Here is a 23,593-nt window from a genome sequence, read left to right on the forward strand (position 1 = left end):
GGACCCACCCCGACCCGCTGGGTGGAAACAGGAAATATGTGAGACTCGCTGTGTGCTCGGTCTCCACGCCTGGCTCCACGGCTGATAAGGGCCATTGTGTGGCCGCCTGGGATGAGCTGCACTGGATAGATGTGCTTCCCGGAGGAAGGAAGCCTGGCTGGGCTTTCCTGGGCGGGGGAAGCTGAGGAGGGAGGTGAGGGTCCCTGGGTGGCAGCACAGGCGGGCGCCCCAGGTCACTGGTAGCCTCTCCTGTGCCAGCCTATTTCCCCCAGTCACTTCCCTATTCTCACTTCCTACAAGGAATGGCTGGAGCCAGAGGACTCAGGCCCAGGCCAGGAAAATGTCAGCTGTGATTTAGCAACAAGGAAGACAAACAGGAACACTGGGGGGCAGAAGGGGCGGGGGTACCTAAGGGGACTATCGGCAAGCAGGGAGAGGGGAGAGAACTGGGTTCAGTGTGGTATACACCCAAGGGGCTCTGAGACAAATCTCCCAGGCTTTGGAGGCTCCAGAGGATGGGGCAGGGCCTCCTCATGGTGCCCCCTACCCACCTCTCTTAACAACCCTTTTGCCCAGGATGGCCAGCCCATGGCAGCCCTGGCTGCCAAAATTCATGGGGCTGACCTGCTGTCCCCCAGAGACAGGCAGCAAGCTCCTGGGAACGTCAGAGGGACAGCTTCTAGCAGGAGAGCCTCTTGGCTCAGGGCAAGAATGGTCACTGTACCCTCCTCCAGCCAATGCTACAGAGTGGGCAGTGGGGAGAGGCCCGGCCATGGCACTGCCTCCAGTCCTGCGCCTTGGAGCCCAGGGTCCCCCAGGGGTGACTACATCAGCTCCTCTGGCTACCTGGGACAAGAGGCATTTCCTCCATTCCCTCAGCCCCTCCTCTTCCTGCCCCGGGCCAAGAGGCCTTCCAATCAGACCTGCACTGCCCCAGCTGTGTCCTGAGGCACTGGACCAGCCACATCCCCTGGGGCTGGAGCTGAACCAGAACCTAGTGACCATCCCGGCCTCAGCCCATAGACTCCTGGCTCCCCGAGCGGCCAACGCAGGGTGGGCAGCGACAGCCCCGGGGCAGGATGGCGCTGCAAGTGGAGCTCATCCCCACGGGGGAGATCATCCGTGTGGTTCACCCCCACCGGCCCTGCAAGCTGGTAAGTGGCATACTGCAGGTGGGGAGGAAAGGGAGGCGTGTCACCTTGTAATCTGTGCCAGGCAGCCCTCTCCGGGAAGAAGTACTGTAAGGAGTGCTGTGGGTCCTCTGGGGTAGAAACCAAGCAGGCAGGGAGTACCTGAAGAAGAAAAGGCCCTAAGTATTGGGAATTAGGGCCGGTAGAGCAGAGAATTGGATATGAATCCCATCTCCTGCTCCCTGGGGAAGGAACTAGGCAGGACATGCTACTGGGGGCAAAGGACTAGTGCATCCATTGCTGCACGGCAGGGCATGGTACAGGCTCAGTTAATGCCACCCCCCCCCCCTTATCGTCGGAGAGATGGGGGAAGGGAGGAGAGCTAGTTAGCTCAGCAGAAGAACCTTTGTAGCCTGCAAACAAGACTGCAGGAGTCTGGCTTACTGTGGGGATAAGGATGGAAAGACCCCAATGGGGGTGCCCACCCACTCACACTGCATGGGGGAGGGGCTGTTTTTTTTAGTGTCAGAGATAGTTTTGTGTGTATGTGTGACGCGCCTTGTTCCAGGACCTTTTCATGAGCGCGGGAACACCAGTCTCCCCGGGGCCGGAGCAGGGGCCAGGCCCGGGCCGGGGCGGGGCTGGAGGACTCGCGCGCGCGCGCGCCGGAGCCTGGGCCCTGCCTGGGATGACGACAGGCTGCGGCCCGGCCCCCGGCTGGTCCTGGGCGGGGAGAGCGTGCGGGTCCCGCGGACTACCGAGCTGACCACGCCACCCAGCCCGGCCCACGCCAGCGCACCCGAAGAGCCGAGCTGGTGGGTACGCTGGGCAGAACGCAAGGTGGGAAGCGGCCGCGTGGCTCCGGGAGGCCTGTGCTGGCGGCGGGGTTACAGGAAGAAAGCGGGAGGCTGGGCGCCGAGACAGCGTGCAGGAGGCGAGGGGTCGCCAGCCGGGGAATGGTGGCACCCACGATCAAGTCAGCTTGCTTCGTGTGGGAGTCCTAGGTCCACGGAGGCGCGGGAAGTCAACCTGGTGGGGACTTAGATGACTTGCGGGTAACGTGAGGACGCGGAAGAGAGAGGCTTGGAACCGGGGGCCCGGGCACCCAGCGCGCCCTTTGGGCCCCTCCCGCAGCCCTGCTCAGCGCCTCTTGGTTCCGGAGTCGCCGCCGAGTCCCGCCCCTTCCCGTTCTCCGCCCCCCGGGGCTCGGGCCGCGCTAGTGGCCCCTGCGTGCTCGGCGGTTCGCGTGTGTGGTGGGTGGGGGCTTGGAGATGAAAGAGCTAGTGAAAGGTGGCTCCCGGCAAACTCCAGCCTCCAGCTGCCGGCTCTGAGATTCATTTCATTCATTCACGCCGGCGTCCAGGAGGGAGTCGCGAAGTCTCCCTCCCCTGCAGCCCCCCCCCCCGCCAGGGTGTGCGTCTGGGGCAGGCTGACAAGGACACAGACCATTAGTGCTAGATGTGATAAGCTGGGGTTTGCGTGTTGGTGACTTCAAGAAGGGGTTCTGTAGGAGGTGATACCTGATCCGATTCTTCCAGGATGACTTAAGAGTAGGTGAGGTGGACTGGGAGGGTGTCAGCCACGCCCCAGCAGCTGCAGGTGCAGAAGTGTGAAGGCTTAAGGAGGGAGCCCCATGTGGCTGCTGCCAAGGACACGGCAGCGCCTCCTAGTTGTGTGTGGCTGGGGAGAGAAGAGGCTGGAATGCAAGGGGTAGTTGAGTTCAACCTGAGACCCACTGGGGCCTGAGGGGAAGCCACTGCTGTGAACCACAGGCTTGGCACATGGAGAGTGCCCCACGAACATGGAACATGAGGTGTAGCATTTGTAAACAGCACTGGCTGCTGTGGATGGATGCGTGATCAAGGAGGAGACTGCAAAAGAGTGGTGGTAACCGCTGGTGTGAGGCACGTGGTGAGCGCCTGGAGGGGCTGCCCCCTCTGCACAGAGGGTACTGAGTGGACCAGGGGGATAGGGTAGGAGGAAGGGTGGACCCCTGGCTGAGATGTGGAGGTAGTCAAATGTTGGAGATGTTGGGGAGCCAGTGCACAGCCCTTGATGGGGACCCTGTGAGCAACGGGGTAGAGCCCCAAGCCACCCCTTTCCTCCCCATGTCTCCCCCCAGTTCCCTGGAGTCTGGTAGGGCAGCCTGGCCCCAGGCCTAAGACTGGTCTGCTGAATGGATAAATCTGAGCACCTGCTATGTATGCAGCACTGCGCTGCCAGGGGAGCAGGCTGTGTGTGTCTGTCCCCAGCCAGGCTGCGTGGAAATCCGCCTGTAAGCAGCGACAGGGGTGCTGGGGAATATCTGCCCCCTCGCCGCAGGTCATGTTTCGCACCCCCCACACCCACACACATCCAGTGCTAAAGGGCATCAGATGGCCCACTTCAGTCAGGCCCTTTCTATACCCTGTGCCTCTAATAAACACCTCAGAGACTGGCCACACTGGGGAGCCTGACCCGTCCTAGCTGCTGCCCCTAAGGGCTACAGTATCCCGACTGGGGAAGCGGGGACCGCTCTGCGGGGGTGGGGATTCCAACCCCACTCCCCCATTTGTCTTTCCACCTTCCACAAGACATTTCCTCCACCGAGTCCCGAGAGCTCCCACTTCTAAAACCGAGTTGAGAACAGCATCCTCGGGCCGCCGCGACTTTAGAAAGCGCCGAGAGGGCATTGAGCGCCGTTGCTTCTCACACCCGGGGCTCCCCTTCCTCCCTGCTCCCGCGGACGCGCGCTTCGGTCCAGAGTCGCCCAGCTGGCGCGGGGGGCGAGGGCCGGGGCCGCCCCTGGCGGCGGAGACGCCCCCTCCTTCCGCCGCCGGGCGGTGGCTGCGGGGGCGCCACCGGGCATCCTGGGAATGCGGCGACGCAGCTCGGGCCCGGGGGAAGCCGGCCCGACCCCTCCGCAAGCGGATTCCCCTCATTCCAGGCGCTTGACGCGGCGGCGGGCCGGGCGGGCACTGCGGGCGTGAAGCTCCGCCCCGCCCCTCCTCCGCGGGGCAGGGTTCCTGGGGGACAGGGACTCTCTTGACTGACCCTCGTCCCCCGCCTCCCGCCAAGACCCCTCAGGCACTCCCCTCTCTGATGGGTTTTTATTCTGGACGACACGGCTCTGGGCACCCCCACCTGCCTGTCGCGCCTGGCGGCACCTAGCCCCCTCGCTCTCTCCAAAGGGCTCGGTCACTCAGTTGCCGCTCCCGGGACCACCAGCCCCCGGACGGCCATCGGGCCAGGTTGTTGTTTCGAGCTGGTGAACCTTTCCCGCGAAGCCCGCACCTGCCTCTGTCTCGGTCCTCCCCAGGGAGCCTGGGTCTCCAGCAGCCTCTCCCCTCCTGGGCTGGTCAATGTGCCCTGGTCGTGAGAGTCTCAGGCTTGTTAAAGCCCGTCAGGTGGGGGTTAGGCGAAGGACTGGAGAGCTCCTTAACTGACGCCCAAGAGGGGCTTTCCCCTCTAGATAAGCGGGGTGACCCGTCCGCCCTGGGCCTGGCCACTCCAGGTCCGCCCCTAGCCTGTTTGCGGCCAGTGCAGGGCACAGAAGGGGGAAGGGCGCCGGAGGCCTGGCAGGTGCCTTGGCCTTTACCCTCCAAATCTTCCCGCAGGCTCTAGCCTCGCTGTGGGAACCAGGAGAACGGTCCATCGTTCTTATGCCAGTGGCCGCCAGGCTTTGGCGAGCTGTGGCCGACAGTCCCCCGTGCACACCCACTCCAGCAAGAGTGCGCCCCTGCCCCCTCCCACATCCCGGGCGAGCTCGGGGGTCATGGGGGTGTGGGCTGGAGGCGGAGGACATCCAGGGCAGGTGACCGCTAAGGGAGGGGAGTGGGGAAGGACTCAGGGGTGCCAAGGCCCAAGCATGTCCTTTGGAGGTCTGGAGCGACTTCCTAGGGGAGACCTAAGTGGGAGCTGGAGGCCCCGCGCTGGGCGAGAGCGCCCTGGGGCCGTCCCTGTCCCTCTCCGAGCGGTCAAGGGACACGACCGGGGGATTTTCTCGGGACTGGAGGACGCGGGGTCCGCCCCCCGCCTCTCGGAGAGTGGACGGCGGGGACCGTGGCCCGCGCCGAGGCTCCGCCCGCCCGGGCGCGCCGGCCGTATTTGGACATTTCGCTCTATTTTTAACTTTCCCGGGACCCGAGGTTGGGGTCGGGGCGGGGGAGGGAAGTACCGCTTCCTCCCGGACCCGCGATCTCAGCCCCTCAGCAGACCGTACAGTGTAGACGCAGGCCCGGAAGTGAGTTCCGGGTCGGTGTGGACGCGGCGGGCCGCCCGGATTCCGGGCCCCACCCTGGAACCGAGATCCCTCCTGGAAAACCTGAGTCAGGCGGAGCCCGGCTCGCCAGCCCCGCCCCGCCCGCCGCCGCCCACCCCGCCGCCGCCCCCATCCCCTCCCATGCCTTCCCTAGCCCCCCACTCCCCGCGCCCCAGCTCCCGCCAAGCTCCGGGTGCGGCTGCGGCGGGGCCGGGGCGAGCCGGGGGCAAGTGGGGGGCGCCGAGTCCCGCGCCCCGGGGCCTGCGGAGGGGGCGGTGCGGGGGGCGGGCCGGCCCCTCCCTCGCTGACGCCGCCGCCGCCGCCGCCGCCGAGCCCCGGAGCGAGAGCGCGGGCAGCGGAGCGGGCGCCAGGCCGGCCGGGCAGGATGCGCTACCGGGCGTCGGTGAGCTGGGCCGGCGGCGGGGCTGGGGTCCCTGGAGCCCCTCCCTGCCTTGCAGCGCTGCAGGGGCTCCGCCTTGAAGCGGGCGCGGCCAAGGAATTTCGGGTGGAAAAGCGTCCCGGAAAGTTGCAGGCGCGGAGGTGGAGGGTGGGGGAGGAGGAGAGACCAGGGCGAGGAGGGCCGCGGGGCGCTGGGACCCACGGCTGAGAACTCGGAGACCCTTCTCCCAGAGGGGAGGGCAAGGGGGCGGGGACTGGACCCGCTTTGGCAGCGACTTGGGGGACAGGCCCCGAGGAGGAGGGTGAGGGACGAGTTTGGGACAAGCAGACCCGGCCCACCCGGGAGCCCCTGGTTCTGACCCGTCTGTGGTTAGAGGAGACACCGCAGCCCCTAGAGTCAACACCCACCTGCCCACCACCTTGAGTCTCTGACCCTTGTAACTCTTGGTGTTAGCTTCCCGGAGGAGGACACTGAGGGGGGCCTCAGTCCGGGGTGTGTGGAAAGCGGCTCTCTGAGGTTGTCAGACACCTCATTCCTGCCGACCCAGAGGCCAAAAAAATCCCCTACTCCCTAGGCAGAACTGGGAGTGGACGAAGCACTTGGGGAGGGCAGCAGCTGGAGGGGAGGGAGCGCCCAGCTGCTGGAAGCCCAGTGCTCCCGCCCCTGGTGGAGAGGGTGGGGGCCCAGCTGGGCTGGGAGGCCCTTGGGGGAATCCTTCTGCCCCAGGGGGAGGGGCCCTGCCTGGCCTGGTCCCTAGGCTCCCCACCCTGGAGGGTTCTAAGAGCAGGAGAGGCAGCCGCGCCCTGCCTGCAGAATTCAGATTGTGAGCCATTTGTCCTCCAAAGCACCTGTCACACGTGGCCCAGAGCTCAGGGACCTGAGGTCACCTGGTGTGTCTCCACGCCTCCTGCAGGAGGAGGAAACTGCTCCAGAGGGAGAGCCGAGGGGATTTGTCCAAGGTCAGCAGAGCCTTTCCAAGTGGCCCTGCACAGGACCTTGCTGCGTCTTACAAAGCCAGTGTTTCTTGGCGTGGGGTGGGCTCATTCCGGAGCCCACTGGCTCCTGGGTGCTGTGTGTGTGCCTGTGACCTCAGCTCTGTGTCCTGCCTTCAGCCCTGGTATTCCTGCCCAGCCCTGCAGGTGGAGGGGCAGACTGCGGCCTCGCCCTGCCCCGCTGGCTCTGACAGGCTCTCTGTCATGGCCCATTTCCTGCAGGCCCTGGGCAGTGACGGGGTACGGGTGACCATGGAGAGTGCACTGACTGCCCGGGACCGGGTGGGAGTGCAGGACTTTGTGCTGCTCGAGAACTTCACCAGTGAGGCGGCCTTTATGGAGAACCTGCGGCGGCGCTTTCGGGAGAACCTCATTTACGTGAGGCGTGGGTGAGGGGGGACAAGGACTGGGGGGAGGGGTTGCTTCTTGGGCAGATTTCCAACCCTCCTCTGCCAACCCCCAGACCTACATCGGTCCGGTGCTGGTCTCTGTCAACCCCTACCGGGACCTGCAGATCTACAGCCGGCAGCACATGGAGCGTTATCGCGGCGTCAGCTTTTATGAAGTGCCGCCCCATCTGTGAGTGGCGTCACCTGCCTGTCAGGAGCCCCAGCCCACCCAACCTGCACTCACAGCTAGGAGCGGCCCCCCCGCCTGCCCTCCCCAGCTGTGAGAGGCACTGGCAGCCCTCCTTCTGAAAGTGGCCTGCCTCTGAAACACCTGGCTCCCACCCACAAGTGCTCCCCAGCCCCCCAGTCCTCCCCCAGAGTCCCCTGATGAAACTGTGCTCCAGGTTCGCGGTGGCCGACACTGTGTACCGGGCACTGCGCACGGAGCGCCGGGACCAGGCGGTGATGATCTCTGGGGAGAGTGGGGCCGGCAAGACAGAAGCCACCAAGCGCCTGCTACAATTCTATGCTGAGACCTGTCCAGCCCCCGAGCGAGGGGGTGCCGTGAGAGACCGGCTGCTGCAGAGCAACCCTGTGTTGGAGGTAGGGTCCCTACCACGGAGTGGGGGGGGTGTGTGCATGTGTGTGTACAGAGCAATCCCATGCTGGTGGGGTGTGTGTGTGCAGAGCAGCCCCATGATGGAAGAGGGGCCTGCAACATGGAGTAGTGTGTGTGTATGCTGCAGGTGGAGCCCATACCATGGAGCAGGGTGTGTGTGTACATGGCAAGGCGGGAACCGCGGGGAGAACGCCGGCCTGCCCTTACATCCTTGTCCGTGTTTAGGCCTTTGGGAATGCCAAGACCCTCCGGAATGATAATTCCAGCAGATTTGGGAAGTACATGGATGTGCAGTTTGACTTCAAGGTACCTATGCATGTGTGAGGGCAGAATGGAGGGGCGTCGCTGTTCTGGGGGATCAATTGAGTACTTGCTGTGCTTGAATTGAAGCCATGGAACCAGACAGACAAATATCCTGCCTCTTGGGGTGATGGATGACCAGCAGATCATGGCAGGAAATAAGGGATTGGGGGCTGGGGACGTTTTAAGGAAGCTTGGATAGGACTTCTGAGAGGGTGCCGCTTTGGTTAAGGCTTGATGGGAACCAGGAGCAGATGTGTGCATACTTGGAGTGGAGTCCGCACACTGGGAACAGCTGGTACTTGGGCCCTGAGGAGAAAGAGAGTACAGCCCTTCCACGGGTGGTGTAGGGCTTGCGGGCTTCTTAACTCCCTGTGGAACTAGCTCAGTACAGAGCTTTGCGCAGAAGGGTCCGGCTTGCCTTCACTCTCAGAGAGATTGTGCGTCTCTTGGGAGCAGATGGCAGGGGAACTGGGCCAAACGGGAAGCCACTTGGGATGCTGATGTAATAGCACAGGTGACAGGTGAGAGTGGCAAGGCCAGTGTTGGCAGTGAAGGAGGTGAGCAGCACTTGGGTTCCGGATATGCTGAAGGTGAACGCGGCAGGACTGGCCGTCTAGCTGGATATAAACTGGGAAAGTTTGAAAAGGCTTCCAGGAGAACTGCGGACTTCTGGGCTGAATGACTGGACAGGCAGCATTGCCCTTGACCCAGACAGGGAACTGATGTGTGTGGGGAGTGGGGTGGGAGGGCAGCAGGAGTTTATTTTCAGGCCTGTCAGGTATCTGAGGGGAGCTACCTCATGTATGGAGTGGCATCTCCCCATTTCTCAGAAGAAAAAACTGAGGCTGCAAGGGGTGATTGACGTGTCTGAGTCCACACAGCTGGTGGCAGAGCTGGCATGAGAAGGGAAGACAGGCTGCACCTCCCAGCCCCTGTGACCAGCTCCCTGGGCCTGCCTTCCACACAGGGGGCCCCTGTGGGCGGCCACATCCTTAGTTACCTCCTGGAGAAGTCGCGAGTGGTTCACCAGAATCATGGCGAGCGCAACTTCCACATCTTCTACCAGCTGCTGGAGGGTGGTGAGGAGGAGGAGCTGCGCAGGCTGGGCTTGGAACGCAACGCCCAGAGCTACCTGTACCTGGTGAAGGTGAGTGGCTGGCAGGTGGGGTGGGGCGGGGCAGGGGCTTCCTGCCTGGAGTAGGGGAGCCTGGTGCCAGGGCCGACAACGCAGCTGTGCCCCTCCTGCAGGGCCAGTGTGCCAAAGTCTCCTCCATCAATGACAAGAGTGACTGGAAGGTGGTCAGGAAGGCCCTGACAGTCATCAACTTCACTGAGGACGAAGTAGAGGTAAGGCTCCTTTGAGAGGGACATCCCCTCTTTTCCCATCACACCCAAAAGTCCTTCTCTCCCCTCAGATGTGCTGCACCCACGCCCATGGCCGCCTCTGTCTCCTGGTTGCCCACCGACCCTCTGCTCCTTCCTTCCTCTTCTCCCCCCAGGACCTGCTGAGCATTGTGGCCAGCGTCCTACACTTGGGCAACATCCACTTTGCGGCCAATGAGGAGAGCAATGCCCAGGTGACCACCGAGAATCAGCTCAAGTATCTGACTAGGGTGAGCTGGGTGTGTGACGGGGGCAGGGGCAGGTACAGGAGGGATGGAGAGCCCCCAGCTACAAGCACCACCTCTCCGTCCACCCCCCTCTCGGCAGCTCCTAGGTGTGGAAGGCGCAACGTTGCGGGAAGCCCTGACGCACAGGAAGATTATTGCCAAGGGAGAAGAGGTGAGGCCAGGCCTTGACCTAGGACTGGGGTGTTGTTATAGCTCTCCCCAGCACTCGCCAATCCCTGTGCTCTGGTTGCCACAGTACAGGCGGGCGACTTAGAGACACACAGTGAGTGGGCCCAAGGCACACAGGAAGAGACCGACAGAGTCAAACTGCAACTAGGAATGAGGCCCCCTGAGCACCTACCAGCTCCCCTACCCCACACCACTGTGTTATATTACTACCATTCCTCCCCAGTCCCCAGACCCTCTGAGGGCAAGGACAAGATGGTCAGAGTTTCCTGGTCTTCCACCTGAGCCCAAAGGCAGGTGGTATGGAGGCAGGTGTGTGGCATCCGTCTTCTTCCCTCTCTTCACGCCCACAGCTCCTGAGTCCACTGAACCTGGAACAGGCCGCATATGCGCGGGATGCTCTGGCCAAGGCCGTGTACAGTCGCACCTTTACCTGGCTGGTTGGCAAGATCAACAGGTCCCTGGCATCCAAGGTGAGAATTTTATCCACACTGCCAGAGATGCAGGGGGGCTGGGAGTAGGGCTGACCCAGTACAGTGCGAGCCACGCCCTGGCCTGAATGGTCCTAGGATGCTGACAGCCCCAGCTGGAGGAGCACCACGGTCCTAGGGCTCCTGGACATCTATGGCTTCGAAGTGTTTCAGCACAACAGGTCAGCTGCAGCAACGCCACTGCCCAGCCCCACCCCTGTCCTCTCGCTCCCGCTTCTCACATTAGCTGCCCAGGGTCCCCTCCTTAGGACCTGGCCCTCTCCTCTGAGCCCTCGTGGGTGGTTCTATCTTCCTCACAGCTTCGAGCAGTTCTGCATCAATTACTGCAACGAGAAGCTGCAGCAGCTCTTCATCGAGCTGACGCTCAAGTCAGAACAGGAGGAGTATGAGGCCGAGGGCATCGCGGTACGTGCCAACCTAGGAGCTATGGGAGGCTGGGTTGTGGGGTCTCCCCAGTGGAAAGGGAGCAGGGACCCCAAATGAGGCCTCACTTCCCTTGTGCTACCTCAGTGGGAGCCTGTCCAGTATTTCAACAACAAAATCATCTGTGACCTGGTGGAGGAGAAGTTCAAAGGCATCATTTCCATCTTAGTGAGTCTTCTGGCCCCCAGGGCTTCACATGCAGGGTGTGGTGGGAGGATGTTGCCCTTTTCTATTCTGCTGCCCCCTATTTTTTCTTTGTTTTTGTTTTGGTTCTTGGTTTTCCATTTTTATTTGAAAAGCAAAGGGATCTTCCACCTGCTAGTTCACTCTCCAAATGCCCACAACAGCCACAGCTGGCCTGGGCCAAAGCCAGGAGTTGAGGATTCAGTTCAGGTCCCCTATGTGAGTGGGACCCCAAGTACTTAAACCTCCAAGGACATGGAATAGCAGGGATCCAAAATGAGAAGAATAGCGGGGACTCGAACTGGACATTCCAATGTGGGATGTGGCCATCCCAAGCAGTGACAGCACCAAGAGCCTACCCTGCCTCCCCCTTTCTCTATAGGCAGGTCCCCTGAGGGACTGAGAAGGGGACAAGGCAGGGCTGAGTGTGGAGGGTGAAGTGAGATGCTGGCTCAGTCCCTTTCCCCTGCCCCTGTGCCTCCCTGGCACCTTCTGTGTTCCCCAGCCCCTCTCCCCTTTCCCTAGGATGAGGAGTGCCTGCGTCCCGGCGAGGCCACGGACCTAACCTTCTTGGAGAAGCTGGAGGACACGGTTAAGCACCACCCACACTTCCTGACGTGAGTAGGCGAGGGGCTTGAGAGTGCCCTACTCGGTCAGCACCTGTGCCACACTGGGGGATTCCCTGGGTCCTCAATACCAGGGAGGAAGGCCTAAGCTAAGGACAGCTCAGAGGTCCTCCACCCTGGAAAGCAAGCTGCTTGGTAGCATGGCTTTCCCCTCAGTCTTACCCGAGAATGAAACTCGACAGGATTGTTTCTAGCTTCCTGTTTTAGAATTTGCTCTTTATTTAAGGAATCCCCAGGAGGGGTAGATGCAGAAGCAAGCCCCTCTATCGCAGGCCATTCCTGCCTGTTGGGGCCAAGTCTGGGACTAATGGGCAGGGACCCTTGGCAGAGCCATTCTGGCTGTTTGAGACTTGGAGTCATGAAGTCCCTGTTCTGAGGTCATCCCACCTCGCGTGGCAGAGCTGGGACCTGGCCCCAGGGCCACCGGATGCCCGGATGTGCACTTGAACTGTGCGCCCTACTCGAGTACAGGAACTGGTACATTTTTGCTAAACATTGCCTTCAAGACAGGCTGCTGCTTGTGAAGACCATGGTGCTTACCAAAGACAAGCTCCAAGTATGCAAAAGCCTCTCATAACCCTGACACCCGGGGTCATCACTGTTAGCAATCTGAGGCATTTCCTTCCTGCTTTTTTCTATACATTTTTTTCCCCCTGTAGTGGAGAGCTTATTGTGTATAAGGCTCAGGATAATGTTATATCCTGAGTATTTTCCTGTATCATCAAACACAAAAATTTCCTCCAAACACTTCCTCCACTGGCTCTGACCCACAGATGCAACACTACTCTCACCCAACCTCTGGGGCCTCTGGCCAGCTGCCGGATCTCTGCTGAACTGACAGGGCTGCTGCAAGCAGTGCTGGACCTCCGAACTTGGCCCCTGGCTCTGGATAGTTGCTTGGAATGGTTCTCAAAAGGAGAAACTAGGGTAAAGGGTTTAAACATGCTTAAAACCTCAGTAATCTTTAGGGACAGATTCCTTTTTTTTTTTTTTTTTTAATTAGAGTTAGAGGTTAGAGAAAGAGATCTTGCATCTGCTGGTTTGTTCTTCAAATAACTGTAGTAACCAAATCTGGGCCAGGCGAAAACCAGGGACCAGGAATTCCAACCAGGTCTCCTACATGAGTGGCAGGGCCCAAGCACTTTAGCCATCTGGCACTACTTTCCCAGGCACTTAGCAGGGAGTTGGATCAGAAGTGGAGCAGCCGGGACTTGAACTGGGCCTCATATGGGAAGTTGATGTCGGGCTGCTGCTTAAGGCAAGACAGCAGCCAGAGAATCCATTCAGAAGACGTGGTGGGCAGCTCCCTGCCTTCAGAGCAGCCACATAGCAGCCAGAGGCAATGAAAGCAGCCTCCATCCAGTGCCGCACCTGCTAGCTACAAGTGGCTGGTTCCTGTACTCGAGCAGTTCAAGTGCACAACCCACAGCTTCCTCTCCTCATCACCCTCAGGCACAAGCTGGCTGATCAGCGGACCAGGAAATCCCTGGACCGCGGGGAGTTCCGTCTGTTGCACTACGCCGGGGAGGTGACGTACAACGTGACCGGTGAGGGTCTTGAGGTTAGGTCCCCACAGTGGGGGCGGGAGGCAGGCTGTCCCTTGCCTCATGTTTGTTCTCTCCTGCCAGGGTTTCTGGATAAAAACAATGACCTTCTTTTCCGGAACTTGAAGGAGGTGAGGACCCAGGAGGGCTCAGGCGTGGGGCAAGGGGAGTAACTCTTTGCTCAGCTGCCACCCTGACACCTGCTGTGCCCTCGCAGACCATGTGCAGCTCCAAGAACCCCATCATGAGCCAGTGCTTTGACCGGAATGAGCTCAGTGACAAGAAGAGGCCAGAGACGGTGAGGAGCCTAGCAGGCCACGAGAGCATATGTGTGTGCGTGCGCATGCGCGCACATGCCCAGACATGGCCAAATGCCTTTGTGAACCTGCAAGCTAGCATTATGTTCTGAGTGTGTGTACATGTGCCCAGGCATGGCCAAATATGAGCCCAGCAGCTGGCAGTGTGCCTGTAAGTGTGTGTATGTGTCCCAGCATGGCCAAGTGTTAGCCCGGCAGCCAGCAGTGCATGTAAGCAGATGCTTGGGGCAAGGGGGCTGCCTGTCGGAGCTCCTTGGTCTCCTCCCACCCGTGCTGCCCATTTGTGGTGGTGCTTGTCTCCGCACAAGCCTGTGTGGTTCTATGGGTGCTTCCACGTAGTCATCCACCTAGCAGTGGTGACCAGTCATCCATATCGCTAAGCCTGGAGGATCCAAGAGTAAATAGGGTGTTCCCCCAAAAGAGGACACAGCCAGGGAGTGGGAGGGTGAGAGGCACAAGGGAAGACTCCCTTGAGGAGGAAGTCTTTGAAATAACTTGGGAATGAGGAAGTGCATAGCAAAAAGTGAGAGTCCCACGAAGTGCTCAGCAAGCAGGCACTGCCATTGAGCAGAGGGGCAGGGGCAGCAGGGAGTGCCAGAGGCAGGGAGAGCTCTGGTAGTGGTAGCCAGCCGGAAGGGGCTCAGGCTGGCCCCAGGCCAGCAGCCAGCCCACAGGGAGATGGGAACCCAGCTGTCGCAGGTTGGGACTCGCATGCCAGGAAGAGTATAGTCGCACAGGCGTTGCTGGAGCCTGTCTTCCCCTGCTGTCTGTCCCCACTTTTCCCCAAGATCATCTGTCCCCTGCCTCTGAGGATGCCCGCACACCCATTCCTGGCTTCCAGGCACCTGACTCCACTGTTCTGCACTGAATGGGCCCTTGGCTGGTCAGTCCTGTGAGATGTAACTTTGGACAGGGAGCACCCTCCTCCTATCCCCACAGGCAGGACCCATATCCATCCTTCAGCGACTGGTTCCTGCCTCTTTCTATTGCCTCCACTCGCTCACCCCAGCCAGCCCTGTCCCTGGAGCCACCGCTCCAGGTCATCCTGCCCTGACTGCTCGGGGCTGGCCAGCTCCCTCCCCGGCTTCCTCTCTTCCTCCACCTGCCCCTCCTCCACATGATCTGCCAGACACAGGCTCTCAAGAGCACACATCTGTCACTCCCTCCCTCCAGACTCCTCAGGGGAGGAGAAAACCCAGGCTCCCTAATGGGCCCAGGCCCTCGAGCTGCCTCAGCCTGCCTCCCTACCCCGACTCCAACTCCCCTTGCATGCTGGTGTCCCCTCTGCTTGTGCTGCCCTCCTGCCCTCTGCCATCATCCTGCTGTCATCTTATTTTTCTGGTTGCAGAGAAGTTGTATTTGCAAAGTGACCAGGTGAATGGGAAAAGAAGAAAGGGGAAAGCATGAGGAATCCGTGAGATTGGGTGCTTCTTGAAAGGAGAGAGGGAGAGATACCCCACCCGGTGTCTTCTTAAGTTTCCCCCAAGGGTAATGGTCCAGAAAACCCCTTCCAGATACCCTCAGGGCCGCCAGCATACAGCTCTCTCAGTGTGGACCCCATAGTATGATAGAGCCTGGCTGAAGTGTCTGCTTCTCCCATAGACATGCTTCACAGCCCTACAGGGCCGGGCCCAAAGAGCTCAGTGAGACGTGCAGGTGCAGTGCACCATTGTGGAGGCCTGGGGCCCTGGAGAAAGAGGAAGGCTGCTTGTTAAAGAAGTAACTAGAGGGAGGTTCCTAAGTTGAGAGATGTGGGGTGGGAGGTTGGTCCCTTCCCTGTTGCCAGGGAGCTGTGGTGGCAACAGGTTGGGGCCTCAGCCCAGCCTCACCAACCTTCCACTTGCCCTTTGTTTCCCAGGTTGCCACCCAGTTCAAGCTGAGCCTCCTGCAGCTAGTGGAGATCCTGAAGTCCAAGGAGCCTGCCTACATCCGTTGTATCAAGCCCAATGATGCAAAACAGCCAGGTAGTACCCTCCTGCCCCGGGGGGCCTGGGGAGCAGGCTGGCCATTGGCCCGTGCAAGCCTAGTGACTGTCCTGTTATTACCCCTGCCTCAGGTCGCTTTGACGAGGTGCTGATCCGCCACCAAGTGAAGTACCTGGGCCTGATGGAGAACCTGCGTGTGCGCAGAGCTGGCTTTGCCTACCGTCGCAAATACGAGATTTTCCTGCAGAGGTGGGACTTGGCTCGGGGAATGGGATGGCATGTCCAAGGAGAGGCGACAGGTGCTCTTGGGCCCCTTTAAAGGTGAGGACCTCAAGGCTCTGCCCTAGGGATGTGACCACGCTGCAGGCCTGAGGTCCTTTCACTCTGAAGCACCAGGCTGGCATATGGCTGCCTACCACCAGGGGCAGATGGTCACTGGCCTTCCAGAAGGCTGGATGGAAAGCCTTGGCTTCCAAGGAGCTGAGAGAGGATGGGGCAGCTGTGTGGTGACTCAGAGCTGGGGCCTGGGGAGTCACACAGAGCAGGGATTACATCTCTGTCACTCTCAGGTCCCTCAGGCTGAGGAGGACGAGTGTCTTTAAGTGGGGGCAGTAGCAGAGCAACCTTATGGGCCTTCTGAGAGCAGGTGTCCAGGGAAGGAAGAGGGGGCGCTTGGAGAGGAGGGAGCTGCTGGGGTACAGCCTGGGTGCATTCCTACTCTTTCCATCCCTTGCCCCCAGGTACAAGTCACTGTGCCCAGAGACATGGCCCACCTGGGCAGGACGGCCCCAGGATGGGGTGGCTGTGCTGGTCAGGCACCTGGGCTACAAGCCGGAAGAGTACAAGATGGGCAGGTGAGTGGTGCGGCACATACCTGGTGTGTGGGTGATCCCAGGTCCTTGTCTTCACACAAGGAAAGAATTTCAGACCCAAGACAGAGTGGCCATGAACAACGTAGCAAAGTGTAGCAAAAAGAGTGTGGGCATCTCAGCAGAAGAACTTAGTGTGTATCCGCAGTGGATAATAGCTGGGGCCCAACGAGTTCCCCTCGCCCTCCTTCTCCTGGGCTCTGCTGGGCAGAGAGCTTTTCTGGTAGTTATCTACACAATGTGATTGGACCTGAAAGCTCCCCTGGCATGGGGCAGGGCTGGGGCCTGGGCAAGGCTTCCAGTGCACAAATGCTGGCTCCTTCCAGGGCATGCTTCTCAGGTCCTTCACTCATCCAACAGCGCCCATTCCCATTTGTTCCTCAGCCCCCCTCCCTTCCTACCTAATGTGGGGGTGGGTGGCACTCAGAGACTCATTGCTGCTGCCCTCCCTCCCTCTTCCCCAGGACCAAGATCTTCATCCGCTTCCCCAAGACCCTGTTTGCCACAGAGGATGCCCTGGAGGTCCGGCGGCAGAGCCTGGGTGAGCAGGACCCGCCTTTCCTGTCCCAATGGGGCCCACTCTGGGGAGCCACTGCAGGTGGGCTGCTTCTCCAGGAAGTCCATCCCACCCACTTCCGGCAACTCCCTTGTCCTCTTATCCATCTGCCCCCCTAGGTACAAACTCCTCTGTTCATTCTCCCAACCCCTAACACACCTATCCTTGCTGCTCTGAAGAATCAGCCTCCCTGAGTCCCCATTGACCATCTCTCTGTCCCCATCACAGCCACGAAGATCCAGGCTGCCTGGCGAGGCTTTCACTGGCGGCAGAAATTCCTCCGGGTGAAGCGTTCAGGTGTGGGAAGGAAGGGGCGCCCACTGTCTTGAGGCTGGGTGGCATCCAGGACCAGGGTGGGCTGCCCAAGGCGGAGATAGAGTCAACCCTTTGTGATTCCCCACAGCCATCTGTATCCAGTCATGGTGGCGGGGAACACTGGGCCGGAGGAAGGCAGCCAAGAGGAAGTGGGCGGCACAGACCATCCGCCGGTGAGTGCTGGGGTGTCTGGGGGGATGGGGAGGACGGGTGTGCAGCTGCAGAGCCCCAACACCAGGCTGCTCACCCCGAGCCTCGCCCGGCCCCGCCCCCAGGCTTATCCGTGGCTTCATCCTGCGGCACGCTCCCCGCTGTCCCGAGAATGCCTTCTTCCTGGACCATGTGCGCACTTCCTTTTTGCTTAACCTGAGGCGGCAACTGCCCCGGAACGTCCTGGACACTTCCTGGCCCACACCTCCACCTGCCCTGCGCGAGGTATGTGGGCCCTGCTTGCTGAGTTAGGGCCCATCAAAAACCCTTAGCTGAGCTGTCTGCTTCTCTTATAGCCAGAGGAGCAGATGGGGAGGGCTCACAGCTGGAGGGGAACGGACGAGGACTGGGCTCTGGAGGGTGATTCCTCTCCAGAGAGGACCGGCGGGTGTTGCCTGCACACAGGTCTAGGGGTGGGTAGATGATGAGCAGGAAGGGAGGCTGGCTGTGCTGGTGCTCCAGCCCCACTCTTCCCCACAGGCCTCGGAGCTGCTCCGGGAGCTATGCATGAAGAATATGGTGTGGAAGTACTGCAGAAGCATCAGCCCTGAATGGAAGCAGCAGGTGTGCAGGGCGGGGAGGGGAGCAAGCCAGGGACTGGGCCCCAGGACCAGGGAAGTGCTAGTGGTCTCGCCAGGGCACCTGTGAAAAAGGGATTAAGAGGGGCCATCTCTGCTTAGTGGGTCAGGGCTGCCCGTGGAAAAGGCTGCAGCTTCATTCTGCTTGACTGGTCTTGCCTGCCATGCTTAGGGACTTAGACATGGGTGATCCATGTACCTTGGGTTTGTCGAATATGTGATGTTGCTCTGGAGCCTCCTGGCTCAGGTGCACAGCCGCCTACAGGGTCCCTAGCTGGACCCGAGGTTTGGGGCTGCAGGGCCTAACAGTGTGAGCAATCATAAACTTGAAGTTGGACCTGGAAGCTCTGGGAAGCTCTCTGTCTTGGCTCAGGACGGGGGTCAGGGTTTGAAGAGGAGGCTCTGATGGGAGTGTTGGTGGCCAGACTCAGCCTCTTTCTGGTGCTGGGACCAGAGTAGATGAGGGGGGCTCCCCAGTGCTACTGCCCCTGTGACACTCTCCTGCTTCAGACACTCCCCCTTCTTGTTGCAGCTGCAGCAAAAGGCCGTAGCCAGTGAGATCTTCAAGGGCAAGAAGGACAATTACCCGCAGAGCGTGCCCAGGCTCTTCATCAGCACGAGGCTGGGTGAGCCCCTGGCTTTGTGGGCCCGCCCCCTCCTACTGCTATGCTGTTTCCTTCCTTCCGGCTCTGACTTCCTATCCCCTTGTGGGGTTACAGGTGTGGATGAGATCAGTCCCAAAGTGCTGCAGGCTCTGGGCTCTGAGCCCATCCAGGTGAGACACTGCCTGAGTCTCTTACCGGGTACAGGTGGGGGCAGGTGGGGCACGGCCCAAGGGGTGGATGTCTGAGCTCCTCAGCCCCTGCCCCTCTGTCTCCAGTATGCCGTGCCTGTCGTCAAGTACGACCGCAAGGGCTACAAGCCACGCTCCCGGCAGCTGCTGCTCACACCCAACGCCGTGGTCATTGTGGAGGACGCCAAAGTCAAGCAGAGGATTGATTACGCCAACCTGACTGGTCAGCCGGAGTCCCCGGGCTGCGCAGGGTTGGGCTCTTGCTCCGACCCTTGCTCTCTGACCTGGTCCCTTCCCCTGACACCCTGCAGGGATCTCTGTCAGCAGCCTGAGTGACAGCCTGTTTGTGCTCCACGTGCAGCGGGAGGACAATAAGCAGAAGGTGCCCCTCTGGCCTTGGGAGGTGGGAGAGGTCCTGTGGCTGTGGGCGGGGCCTGAGCTCTGCTCCCTCCTGCGTGTGCCCCCAGGGGGATGTGGTGCTGCAGAGTGACCACGTGATTGAGACACTGACCAAAACAGCTCTTAGCGCAGATCGAGTGAACAACATCAACATCAACCAGGGCAGGTGAGGACACCTGGGCACAACAGGGCTTCCACCAGGGGCTCCAGCCCTGGCAAGAAGTTCTCACATGCTCTTTCCCTCCAGCATCACGTTTGCAGGAGGCCCTGGCAGGGATGGCATCATTGACTTCACACCAGGCTCTGAGCTGCTCATCACCAAGGCAAAAAACGGGCACCTGGCTGTGGTGAGTGGGGACACAGACCAAGGGAAAGTATGCCACCCTGCTTTATATGCCACTGCCAGAGCCAGAGAGGGGTTGTTGGAACTCCATGGGGCAGAGGGTACCAGGATGGCAGTGTGTGCATGTGGAAAGATCAGGGTGGTCTCAGGGACACTGGGTGGGCAGAAGCTGACCCTCACACACCGGGAACAGCTTGCATCTGCCTCCCACTCAACACTCTGGCTTATTCCCTGACCTCACAGGTGGCCCCACGACTGAACTCCCGGTGATGAAGGCACCCCCGCCCCAGGACCTCTTCTGCCTCCCGGTGCTTTGCTTCCCCCCCTTCCTCTTCCCAGTTACCAAAGACTTGAGCTTCTGGAAAGGGATCCCGGGACCCCTCCAAGTGCACCTGCCGACACCTGCCTCCTGCTCAGCTCTCTCAAGGGAGCAGCAGCCAGCAACCAGGCAGCTGCCCCTAGGAGGGGGCCAGGCCGGGCCACAGCAATAGGAATGCCGGGGCCAGGGCCAGCTGTGCCGGCCTCACTGCTGATGCCAAATATTTGAGAGAAGGGAATTTTTGCTGAGGTTTTCCTCAGTGATATTTTGATGCTTTATAGGAAACTATTTTTTAACAAAGCCATTTTTTTCTTCCCGCCCCAAGACACACTGGTTGTGTTTTCCTCAACTCAAAACAGGGCAAGGAATGTAGGTGAGAGGTTGAATAGGCTGGGCTCTGCAGTCCTCCTCCTGGGCCAGGCTCATTCCTCTCTGCCTCATTCGCATGGCCCCTTGTCTGTCTGTGTCTGCCTGCCTGCCTGCCCATCCCTCCCCCTGCACCTTCTGCAGCCCGCTCCAGCCCCTGGGGGCTGAGGCCATCCTCGCCTGTCTCTTACTTCCCACATCAAGAATGCCCTTTGCATATCATCCCAATCAGAGGGCGTCCTGGAGGAGTGGGGCTGGGGGCGAAGCAGCCTTAGACCTTAGAATCTGGAGGACTCAAGAAGCGTCACCAAGTCAGTCTAGCGCCCTTGAGTGATGGAGCAGGAAGGGACCTGTCCGAAGTCATGGTCAAAAATTAAGGTTGGGGCAAATCAGGACCAGAACCCTGCCCTCAGCACGCCGCACTGCCACTCCCAGGAACAGGAGTCCATTACACACAGGTCATGTCGGAGGTGGGCACCTGGCTCCCTGACCAGCAGTCACTCTGGGGGGCCACCAGCTGGGAGAAGCACCTCTGCCCAAGTCTGTGCCTTAGGATGACCCACACCCCACCTACGTGTGGGGGCCCCTGCTCAAGGAGGTGGGGCCCTCACTGACCTTGCCCTGGTCTGGGAACATGGGAGAGGCTACAGGGGCCTCACCTCTTTCTGCCACTTCCCCAACACCCCAGAGGGTTGTGGAATTGGGGGATTGCCTCACTGCCTCTATAGGCTCTTAGGGCTCTTAGCCCACTGCTGACACTTCTGCAATCCAGAGAAACACTAAATAAAGCAATACATGTTTGCCAATGTGGTCAGACTCTGAATATGAGGAAGGAGGAGGGTCCCTAGGAGGCAGTATGGGGCCTGACCGCACAGTGTTCCCCCTCTTTCCAGGCAGGCCTCCCTGCCTTGTGGGCAGAGGGGAAAGCAGGAAGGGCCTCAGCTTCACTTTCACTGGCTGACCACCCACTCACCCCCAATACTCCAGAGGGGTGGGTACTCAGCCAGAGGAGGCACCCCACATATTTCTGCCTTGCAGTCCTGGGCCCAGGTTGGGGTGCCAAAGGTGACATTTGTGATAGGTCTTCAGAATTCACATCCTGGTCTGGATTTTCCTGCAGTGACCCGCTGCACAGTGGTGAGGATAGGAAAGGGCATTTAGGAGCCTTCGTGGCTCAGCAGGCAGCTGTTCACCATCCCAGCTCAGCCCTCACCTGTGGCGGCTTCTCTCCAAAACAGGTTCTTCCCTTTGTTAGCTGGCAGCCCCAGCCACTGTCAGTGCCAAGTCCACATTCTTGACAGTGACCCCACGCTTTGAAATTTTCCGAGCAGATCCTCCATGGCCCAGCGTGGAGGAAGTGCTGTGTTCCAGGTTGTGCCACTGTAAATGAGGAAGGTCTTCTGATGGGTCGGGCCGGGGCTATTGGACCTGTGCACTGGAGCCTCAGGAACTGCACTCAGCCCAGGCTCAAGGGTTCTTTCCTGCAAAAGAAATGCAGAGGGACCTAGCACAAAGGCTCAGTGGCTAAATCCTCCTTTGTGTGCCAGGATCCCATATGGACACCTTTTGTGTCCCAGCTGCTTCACTTCCCATCCAGTTCCCTGCTTGTGGCCTGGGAAAGCAGTAGAGGCCTTGGGACCCTGCACTTGTCTGAGAGACCTGGAAAAAGCTCCTGTCACCTGGCTTCACATCAGCTCTGGCTTTTGTGGCCACTTGGGGAATAGACCAATGGACAGAAAACCTGTCCTTCTCTCTCTAAATCTGCCTTTCCAATAAAAATAAATCTTTTAAAAAAAAGTTTAAAAGGAAGGCAGGACGTGTTTTTGATTATTATTATTTCTAATTTGAAAGGCAAGCAAAGAGCTAAGTGATTCATTTCCTAAAATGCCTACAAATAGTTGGGGCTGGGGTGGGCCAGATCAAAGGCAAGAGCAAGAACTTCACTCTGAGTCTCCCGCATCAGCTGCCTCCAACTGAGCGAGTTAGCAGGAGGCTGAATCAGGAGTCAGGGTTTGCGGGGATGCCAGACTCACCCACCACACCTCTGGACCAAGCCCCAGCCTAGAAAACCAGAGTGGTGGCCTAGCTGCTAAAGTCTTCGCCTTGAAAGCACCAGGATCCCATACAGACACCAGTTCTAATCCTGGCAGCCCCACTTCCCATCCAGCTCCCTGCTTGTGGCCTGGGAAAGCAGTCCAGGACGGCCCAAAGCCTTGGGACCCTGCACCCGCATGGGAGACCTGGAAGAAGCTCTTGGCTCCTGGCTTTGGATTGGCCCAGCTTCAGTCATGTGGCCACTTGGGGAATGAACTATCAGATGGATCTTCCTCTCTGTCTCTCCTCCTCTCTGTATATCTGACTTCGCAATCAAAATTAAAATATTCTTAAAAAAAAAAAAGAGTGGTCCTCAGAATAAAAGGGGCTACTACTGACAGCCACCATGGAACCCTGTGGCAGACAGCTCAGAGGGAGGTGAATTGTGGGTGGATGGAACAGTACCTGCAAGTTTAAAGGCAAGACAAGGTTCAGAGTGAGGTCAGGCTATGTCTGAGACAAGCACACGTTCTCAAAGAATAAGACAAGGCGCAATGTCTGGCTACCTTGGGCTTGAGGCCAGGTTGAGCGCACGCCCTAATTCTGATAACTCATTTAGAATCAACTTACAGAAAAGTGAAAGCTTCACACTCTTTTTTCCCCCACCCTAATGATAGCAACAGTGGCTCCAGGAAATGGGGAGATAAGATAGGCACTGAGTTAGGTGCAATTACCAGCTTTATAACCTGACCAACACTGCTTTCTGCAGTGAAGGATGTGTGGGAGAGCTTGGTCATGGGTGGACCTCAGCCAAGGACACTCTGACCACTCTGTCAAGAAAAGGTCTGCATCTTCAGCTTCTATGCGGTAAACCCAAGCCCTTCAGGGGAGATGACCAGTTGCCGACAGTCGACTTCGGGTACGGAGGAGTGATTCCTCTGGGCCTTCTATTCATGTATCCATTCACAGTTTCAGTACTGTAGTACCAGGCTCTGTGCTAGGTACTTGGGATATGTCAGAAACAGGAAAAAAAAAAAAAAAGCAACAACAAAGACTTCGTTATCATGGAGCTTACACCTTACAGGAGAAGAGAGCACATTAAATCAGTCAGTAAAAGATATAATATGCAAATAGCAAAAGGAAATACAGGAACCATGGTTATGGCCCAATGCATTGAGGTGCTACTTGCAATGCCAGCATCCCCTGTGAGCACCATTTCAAGTTCTGGCTGCTCTGATTCTGATCCAGATCTCTGGGGATGCTTCTGCGAAGCAGCAGAAGATGGCCCAACTGCTTGGATCCCTGCCTTCCACTTGGGAGACCCCATGGAATTCCTAATTCCCAACATCAGCCTAACCAGTACTCTGAATGTAGTGGCCATTTGGTGAGTGAAATGTGGGTGGAAAATCTCTTTCTCTGTAAATGTGATTTTT

The 23,593-nt window shown here is 59.3% G+C and overlaps 1 protein-coding gene across 3 annotated transcripts; it reads left to right on the forward strand.

Annotated features, from left to right (window-relative positions):
* The first annotated feature begins 415 nt into the window (after positions 1 to 415).
* On the forward strand, positions 416 to 20,927 carry MYO1C (myosin IC). Of its 3 annotated transcripts, none has more exons than XM_041001691.1 (32): positions 416 to 1,154; positions 6,985 to 7,140; positions 7,226 to 7,341; positions 7,556 to 7,754; positions 7,996 to 8,076; positions 9,041 to 9,220; positions 9,322 to 9,420; positions 9,573 to 9,686; positions 9,784 to 9,855; positions 10,223 to 10,342; positions 10,439 to 10,521; positions 10,660 to 10,765; positions 10,871 to 10,951; positions 11,492 to 11,583; positions 13,045 to 13,139; positions 13,221 to 13,267; positions 13,354 to 13,434; positions 15,312 to 15,417; positions 15,510 to 15,627; positions 16,119 to 16,232; positions 16,712 to 16,788; positions 17,032 to 17,100; positions 17,207 to 17,291; positions 17,394 to 17,553; positions 17,809 to 17,892; positions 18,439 to 18,532; positions 18,626 to 18,681; positions 18,787 to 18,922; positions 19,011 to 19,081; positions 19,167 to 19,264; positions 19,346 to 19,445; positions 19,685 to 20,927. In XM_041001691.1, the coding sequence occupies exons 1-32, from the start codon at positions 1,080 to 1,082 to the stop codon at positions 19,709 to 19,711; spliced, it is 3,192 nt and encodes a 1,063-aa protein (XP_040857625.1). In that variant the 5' UTR covers positions 416 to 1,079; the 3' UTR covers positions 19,712 to 20,927. The 3 variants fall into 3 exon arrangements, with proteins under 3 accessions (XP_040857625.1, XP_040857627.1, XP_040857626.1); XM_041001693.1 differs by lacking the exon at positions 416 to 1,154 and adding an exon at positions 1,771 to 1,945; XM_041001692.1 differs by lacking the exon at positions 416 to 1,154 and adding an exon at positions 5,611 to 5,773.
* The last annotated feature ends 2,666 nt before the right edge of the window (positions 20,928 to 23,593 follow it).

Source organism: Ochotona curzoniae, unplaced genomic scaffold, assembly GCF_017591425.1.
Source record: "Ochotona curzoniae isolate NIBS_2020 unplaced genomic scaffold, NIBS_Ocur_1.0 scaffold_2453, whole genome shotgun sequence".
In the NCBI taxonomy this organism is placed as follows: Eukaryota; Metazoa; Chordata; class Mammalia; order Lagomorpha; family Ochotonidae; genus Ochotona; species Ochotona curzoniae.

Coding starts and splice junctions, on each gene's coding strand:
- MYO1C (XM_041001691.1), top strand. CDS start 1,080: ATGGCGCTGCAAGTGGAGCTCATCCCCACGGGGGAGATCATCCGTGTG. Junction 9,421..9,572: donor TCACTGAGGACGAAGTAGAG/GTAAGGCTCCTT, acceptor TTCTCCCCCCAG/GACCTGCTGAGCATTGTGGC. Junction 19,082..19,166: donor GGGAGGACAATAAGCAGAAG/GTGCCCCTCTGG, acceptor GTGTGCCCCCAG/GGGGATGTGGTGCTGCAGAG.